Source organism: Meleagris gallopavo, chromosome 2, assembly GCF_000146605.3.
Source record: "Meleagris gallopavo isolate NT-WF06-2002-E0010 breed Aviagen turkey brand Nicholas breeding stock chromosome 2, Turkey_5.1, whole genome shotgun sequence".
Lineage (NCBI taxonomy): Eukaryota > Metazoa > Chordata > Aves > Galliformes > Phasianidae > Meleagris > Meleagris gallopavo.
The window spans coordinates 21338548-21346784 of record NC_015012.2 but is presented as its reverse complement, the minus strand read 5'-3'; the positions used below and the strand labels follow the sequence as shown (position 1 = coordinate 21346784).

The following is an 8237-nucleotide window of genomic DNA, read 5'->3' as shown; positions in this document are numbered from 1 at the left end:
TAAATCAGAGATGCTTTTCCCTTCCCCAAAACACTTTGCATTGTTTTGTTAGTTCAACCTACAGGCATTCTCCCATGGACTGCTCATAATTACACATACAACTTTATCTCTGACTCTCACAGACATATCAACTACTACTCTGCTTTGGAAGATACTGTAACACACAACTGAAACATAAAGGATGCAGTTCATGTTCATATTCCAGCTATTTTTTCAAATACACTGTTATATGCTCCTTGTGACTATGTTACAATATGTTGTTGGATGACTTTTCTGACATCGGAGTATGGAAAGAGGAAAGACTTTTCCTGATAACCTGTGGAAGGTTGCTGCAGGGCAAGCTTATAGCAGCAGGGTTCTCGCCTTCTGACTCCTTTGACTCCCACTCCAGTGCGGCATTATTTATATCAAAACAGAAAAACAAAACCCTTTTTTTCCAGGACCAAGTATAAATCTTCGCCATCTGCCCACTGGCAATGAGAAAGTGAGAAAGAGTCAGCTCTCCTTACTAGCTAAAAGTAGAAATTTCTGATGACTGTCATTATTTGGGGAGTCTTATCATTTTCAGAGTGCCAAACACAGGATATGTTGCAGGTCAAAATGTAAAAATCAAGGTGGAACACACAATCTGTGTAAATCATCTTCCAGTTTTGCACCTACGTAGTAACACAGCAACAGCAGAAATAAGTAGATGAAAAATTCTGCCAGGCTGTCCTATACGCTTTTCCAATGCTATTCAGAGTTTTTACCCCCAGAGTGTTCAACAGCTTGTCAGCCTCATCTGGAAATAGGAGACAAGTAGATATAAAAACACAATCATGAGGTGAGAGCTCACAGGGCTGAGATGGGCTCTCTGCAGTGCTCTGCAACAGGGAGCTCATTAATAGCTGAACTGGGATCTGAACTGTGGGAACACACTGAGAGGTTTAGCCAAGATGTGGCTGTACTCAGCTTTTTTCCTGCATTCTGGTTTAATTATCAAAAGAATTTTACTTTTTTAAACATTAAACAGTTTATTTAACTATTAAACAGGAAAGCTTAAAGTATAAACCAGTTATAAATCAGGTCGGAAACTAGAATTTCAACCTCCTTCAGGCAGCCTTCATACTCTTGGTGTCAAAGCGGATGTCCCTGCTCAGCCAGACAATCACTACTAGCAGGAGGCACAGATCAGGCCATTCTAATGAAAAATGGGATTTTCAGGTTCAGTCTGTGTGCTATGGAGGCAGTGAGAGAAACAGCAGTATTTGTTAGAGCTCTGATAGCAAAACAAGAGTAACTTCCCCTTATGCCTTCTGTGTGTGTTGATGTACAGCCACTCAGAGACTGTTTACCAGCGTTTCCAACAATACATCTACTTTCATTTACATTTTGTGTTCAGTTCTGGCAAAGTCTCTCACTGGTAAAGTTCAATGAGAATGCCAATGCACAAACAAAGAAGTAAACACTTGTGAGCCATGCTGGCTTCTGTTAGATTTGGAATCGACAGTGAAAGAATCCAGAGTTTGTCTAGTGGCATAGGACCAATCCTGCTAGAAAAGGAACGTCACTTCAAAGCTTGCAGAAAAGCAGTGAGAACAAACGCTAAGAGATTAAATCCTACAACAAACTTCTGACAGTAGCCTGTAGCACCAGGCTATCTTGTGGTACAAAAGTTACATAGCTAATTCGAAAATTAATTGATACAGCTCTTACTGCCTGAGCACAGGACTTAAGATGTTGCCTTGAAGACAAGACTATTTTAAGAGACATGATTCAGGTCCCAGATCTCCTCCAGATTAACATACAGTAAATGTCTCCACATCTTACTATTTCCCATCTGTAAGACAAATACAACTCTCTCTTCCCTCTCCTCCCTTCCAGTCCTATGTATTTCAACAGTGACATGTTCACCCCCCTGCCAGGAACATCAGCATTTAACATGTGATTTGACTTTGAGGTCCTTCAGAAACTCCAGCGTGAAAGTGAATAAGGCATTAAAGGTATATTCCTGCTTCTCCCTGGGAGCATACTGATGACCCTCCTCTCCTTCTGTTTTCTCTCTTGTCAACCAAAAATAGGCCGTAATGAAAACCAAAATGATTACCTAAACATGCCCTTGCCCCATATCTTAAACCATTTAAGCAAACAGGTCAATTTATCAGCTGTTTTTCAAAACTACAGAAAGCAAATTGGTTAAATAAAACTGAAATAGTAACTTTTTCTTTCCATAAAGTAGAACGATATAAAAAAAGAACGTTGACTATTCAGCTGATGCCTTCACGATTGTTACTTCAAGTAAGGGCAAGTCTCCTCAAAGCAGTACAACCTCTGCAGAACTTTGCCTTTCAACCAAGTCATTATCAACGATTGCCCAAGACGTAAAACAGTCAAGCAGTGGGGAAATGAAAAGGCTAGAAGGATGTGCTGTGTCTCCAGCAATTGCTCCATGCAGTGATGTGGAGAGCAGGACTACAGTTATATACACAGCACAGATGACCACTACAGTCACCCCTTTTGGAGTTTCACTTATGCCCAAGACTCTATGAGATTGCTTCCTTCTATCACACATAGACCAAATAGTTTGTCCTATATCAAATTAGCACACAAGTCGTTTAGGAAAAATTTGAAAAGTCACTGTACTCACACAGCTTTTAAATTAGAAGCACAGAGGAGCCTTAGGCATTTGCAAGATTAAAAGCAATTCTTTTCATAGACTCTACTTTTTAGCAGAGAATGTGCACTGAATGAGACCAAACAAGCTCAGTATGAAGAAGTTCACCACCCTGTGCCAGTAACAGTAGACATTACATTTCCATCACTTTAAAAGATACTGCCTTCATAGTTTCTGTATCCAGGGCTGCTATATTCTGGCATGTAACACTTCTAAAGATCAGACTCTTATGTGGTAAGACAAAGAAAATCAATTTCAGTCCTCAAATGTGAGGCTGCTATGCAAAGTTATCCTATGACTCTGAAACAAACAGTTTAAAATGTTCAGAGCACACACTGCTGCATGGTGCTTATACGGTTTACCTGTTCCTCAGAGAAATCAACATCAGATAGTGGTTATAAAAAAGGGTACAACACAGAAAAGTCTGAAATCTTCTTTCCATTTACCCCAGGTAAAACATTTAATAATTCCTAATAAAATATAAGGAGTACTATCGGAAAGTTTCATGTTTGAGGTAATGACAGCAGGTCTTGTTTTGTAACACATTTGAAGTCTTCGAAGTCAATGGAAAACATCAGTTTTATGAATCCAAAATACTTTGGTTTGACCTTCCTGAGGGTAACTCATGCAGATGGATTTCATAGAAGAGAAGATACAGGTGTGCATAATGCTTGACAAGTATGGAGATAGATTTCAGTGGCAGGCTCAGAAGGATACATGCCAGTTTCCAAGGACTCCCTCATTCCTGCTTCCAGGCCTATGCATTGATTTAATTTAGCAGTTATATACCAAAAGTATCCATCTGCAGACACTACAGTCTCAGCACACATAATTTTAAATCATTTAAACCAATATAAGTTATGAGAAACCCTTTCCTAGCAGTAGACAATCATCCCCAAAGTGAATTTTGCTCTTTAAAAATTAGCATGGGTAGAGTTGTTTTGTTGGTCTTTTTTTCCTACATTTTTATTTTCTACCCCTGCAGAAAGCACTGGTCCCAAAGGCAAGTGCAGGCAAAATCTGCCAAATCGCTATTTTGGGCTTATTTATCATACTTTGACATCTATGAGTGTCCAAGGGTGGGGGGAGGGAACGTATGTTTAAAAAATTAAATACACACAAGCCCACGAATCTTCATGTTATTCAATGTATTAAGTATTCAAGCACATAGAAAACCAGAGAATGAATCCCAGTACAAATAGGGAGTGAGGCCCAGCTTCTAGAACTTTCCTAGGTACATATATTATGAGTTGCTGCTTATCTAAACCAGTATGCAGTTTGCAAAAGAATTACCTATGGCTCATCCTTTGGATGCTGCTTCCACTGGCCTCACTTTTCTCTAAGAAAATCCCAGAAGGAAGAAAAAAAAAAAAAAAAAAATACAACCCAAAAACCAAGAGACTGGCTCTGCAGCACCACTGCATCAATGGGAACATCTTTATCCAAACAGAGGCCTCCTGAAGCCTCTTTGTAAGTCTGTATGGAGTTCATAGAGTTTCACAGACTCTCCTGTATAGCTGGAAATTAAGACAAGAGTCCAGTATATTAGCTAGAAATGTTCTTTTTCATCAGCCTGCTCTGCTATTCAAGCCTGTATTCCGTTTAGCTCTTAGCCCACTTCTGATGCTCTTCCACTGAAGCATGATTAAATACAGCACAGGGAAGGGAGTTATATTTCAAACAGGCATCACTTCTTCAGAGGCAGATGGAAGCAAATAAATTTGCACGCACACAAAAATATACTTCAGCAGTAATGGCAGCAAGTACATCTAGAAGAAGCCTGCTTTTGCACTGCTTGTAGGAAACAAAGAGGTGAAAATCTAAGTTTAATTTACTGAGACATTTTTATCAGGCTTAGAGTAAACAATAACAGTCGAACAAGTGACTTTAAAAGTCTAATTTCTCAGGAGACTTTTAAAGTTGTATCAGTTCAAATCAGCTGTGACTGAGGTTAGGTGCAAAACGTTGTCTAAAATATCAGCCTGTATCCCTCCTTGGTGTAATTAGCAGAACTCCACTGATTTCATTGAGATTTAGAGTTGTTTTCATTTTCTCATAACATAAACAATACTGCCAGCATCGCTGGACACTCACATCTAATCAAACAATGGAACTGAAGCTCTCACATGAAATTATTGTCAATGTACGTGTTGTTGTTTTGCAGTCTGGATTAAAGAAAGCTTTCACTGTGCCTCCTTCCAGGAATGATCATGAACTGCCACTGGCTGCAATGGAATGGCACCAGAGCAACAATGACAAAAATTTGGTGCCTGTTCACCTGCATGCTACAATTGCCTCCAATTATCCTGAAGGAGCTCTACATTTCTAGGAAGAAATTTGTCTAGAGAATAAAAGCAATCATCACATTTCAGCTAAGTAAATCAAGGGCCTAGCTTATCAAACACAGGACCCATCAAACCTGCTTTGCATCTTAACTTCAAATTCTCAAAAGAATGGGGATAATCACTACTGGGCAGAGAAGGAAAACTAGACAGAAACAGGCGATCAGAATAGAGACAATATCCAGAAATGCAAACATGAAGACAGAAAACTGCATCCTTCCTTTGAATAATACCGCCTATGTTGTTTTTAGAGTGAGTTGCAATAAAATTAGTGGACATACTGTACCTCCCATCATCCTGATGGTATATTCGTATAGCACAACCATATAAATATTGGAACTCAGGACAAAAATGTCAAAAATGCTTGTCTTAGGTAAAGGTTAGGCGACTGCAAGAACAACAGAGGCAATAGCCCGAACATTAAATGACTGTTAAACAAGACAATATTTTCCATGATGAGATTTTTCTCAGAATAAGCCACAGGGACTTTCATTTTTTTTTTTGGTATTTCTCAGTTACAGCCCTCTAGTGCTTTTAGGCAGTTTCCCTAACAGTAGTTAAGGTACCTCTAAAGCTACAAATCCAACAAACATAAGAGCACTGTGTTTTGTTAAACTCAAAAGTAAGCTCTGTGCTTTCCTTTTTCCCATGACTGTGACCCTCAATGCACACAGAAGAACCATTGCAGCCTTGCTTTTTGGCATGTCGCATAATACAGCTTCTGCACAGCTGGACTTTGTTCTAGGCCGCCTCTCCTCAGGGAAGTGCACAGCAGGGCAGGAAGCATTCCTCACTCCACAGTTACCTTGCTTTAAATCTGCATGAAAGACAGAGAGGCCCCAGGCTGTACTACAGGCCATATGCTGCAGCAATGACAAAGAGTAGCTGCAGAATCTCTTGGTGCCAAATTGCTGTTAACTAAGAGAAACTTCCACATCATCCTAGATCCCAAACCACGGTTTATTTACTTGGCTTTAGATGCACAGAGGTAGAGGTAAGCTGCACACGTCCCTGTGGTCACTAACCGAGCTAGGAATTGAAATCATCTTTAAGAAATAGGTAAACATTGGAGGCAGATAACACCAGAAGGCATGAACCATAAAGCTCCATCCAGACAGCACATGAAGCTTCTCTATTGGACTAGCAAAGTTATGTTCCAAAAAGGCCCTAAGCAACAGCATCATGTCAGAGGTCGTGATGCTCTGAACAGGCTAAAAAGAAATGAAAAAGACTAGAGAGAAATGAATACAAAATCTCTTAAAGAGGTTTTTTTTCCCCCCCCTAAAACAATGACAAAAACCAATTCCATGTACTTTGGCACCACCAATTCTTACAAGAATAGACAAATTCTAATACAAAACAAGCAGCTCCACACATCAGCTCTCACACACAACTACTATCTTTTTAGCTCTTGTTAAGTCCCTGTTCTCTCTCCAAGCTCCAACAGCAGCACTAGTGGGTTATTTCAACAGGAACAGCAATGGCTACACACATAAATGTAGGATGATTACCTTTTCCCAGAAAACTGGCACTTCTAATGAAAAATAAAACAGCATTAAGGTTAACTGTCAAAAATTGCATCACAGCAGCTCATGTTATGCTTTGTGTTTAAAGCTCCCCATGCCCACCAGTGCAGAATTGATCGAAGCAATCATCATAGCTGTAATGGGAAGAAGCTCCTTGCAAGATGCTTCTGCAAGGTACCTTTCTTTCATGGTTAGAAGGCAAAATTGTTAAATACAAAATGAAAGTGACAGAACAGAGTCTTTTTACTTGACATTTGGTCAATCTGAAGACCTCAGTGTATTTGCACTTCAGGTTACTTTTGGTAAACAAAAATAGCTATGTCATGACACACTCATGGGGTAGAGCAACAAATTTTGGGCAAGTAGTTCACCTGCTAACATGCGGAGTTACAGACAGACTAAAATTCCTAGCAAGAAAAGAAAAAATAATCATAGTACGATTAAGAAGGAGTTTTGTGTCCAAAACAAAAGACAGTTTCATTGAAAGACATCAGGAAGTAGTCTAGCTTCTAAAACAAAAGACTGGACCTTTTTATTACGAAGCTACATCTAAATACTGGTTTTGCTACATCAAATTTTTAAAAAAATTGAAAACATTCTCTATAAGAAAAACCATTTGCATAAACCTAGCTTGGGCACTAACGTTGCTAATGAAAGGAACGTTGGCATCATACACAAATTGCTCTAAACATCACAATGAATTAGAGCTTCCATGAGTGGCTCTCATCTCTAATGTTCTCCTTTCTCTCTTGTAGATCTGCCGACAGAACCAGGACTTATTTAACCCTACATAAAACACAGTACTCCAGGGTGACAGACTTGCAAATTATGTCATGATTTAAAACAGTTTTACACGCCTACATTAATGAACAAACTAATCGACTACTTACTGTTCTTCTTGTACATCAGGATTTCAAAGGAATTCATCTCATAGTTCTCAAATGTCTGCCGGACCTTGTCAATTGTATCTTTGTCTGTCAGCTCTCCATACATAAAACTGCAAAGAAAGCAAGGAATTCAAGTCAGATACTAAACAAAGACACTACACCATTTGTTTACAGTGCGAAAAGGACCTATTTAGAAACAGCTCTTCTTTGATTTTATTTCACCTGGAAAGCAAATTTGACAGTAGCAGCCCCAGGAGACAAAAGAGAGAATGGAGGTGAACAGACTACTGTTTTCCTCAAGCACAACATTACAAACTATTTACCAGAAAATAAATCTGTTCTCAAATACCTGCAGGTGCTGCTTTTTTGCATAACTTCTGCTCTGTGATATCCTGATAGCTTGCAAAATCCATCGTTGCTGTACACAATAGGCCAATCCACTATCTGGGCATTGCCCAAGACAAAATTAGTATCTGTTTGAAAGAACACATCAGTTAGACATCAGACAATACTACGGTTGCATCAGTGGAAATACTCATTTTGAGATCCAAACTGCAATGCTTCCATTCCTGCACGGTTTTTTCCCAGTGTAGACAACAGGAGTATTCCTTGTTTTAAGTAACTTGTTAGTTTAAGAATTTAACATAAATTTAATTAATTACTCAGGCAAAGCTGAAGAAGGTGGTTTTATGCAAATGAAACTCACAATGTTGAGCAGGTAAAATTCATTCCTTGACTAAGGACAGATTCATTAAGCTGCTTCCCTCCGTGCCACATGTACTGATCCACCATGACATTCAATTTGGATGAGAAGCCTCGAGACAGCCAA

At 39.2% G+C, this 8237-nt stretch overlaps 1 protein-coding gene across 1 annotated transcript in view; it reads right to left on the bottom strand.

Annotated features, from left to right (window-relative positions):
- The window catches only part of KCNH1 (potassium voltage-gated channel subfamily H member 1), a gene marked incomplete at its 5' end in the record, with an annotated part of 178060 nt that extends 170175 nt beyond the window's left edge, over nucleotides 1-7885 (bottom strand). Inside the window, 2 exons of the mRNA XM_031552170.1 lie at nucleotides 7412-7518; nucleotides 7758-7885. Of these exons, the coding sequence (XP_031408030.1) occupies nucleotides 7412-7518; nucleotides 7758-7885 (235 nt within the window). The remainder of the gene's footprint in view (nucleotides 1-7411; nucleotides 7519-7757) is intronic.
- Between the last annotated feature and the right edge of the window lie 352 nt (nucleotides 7886-8237).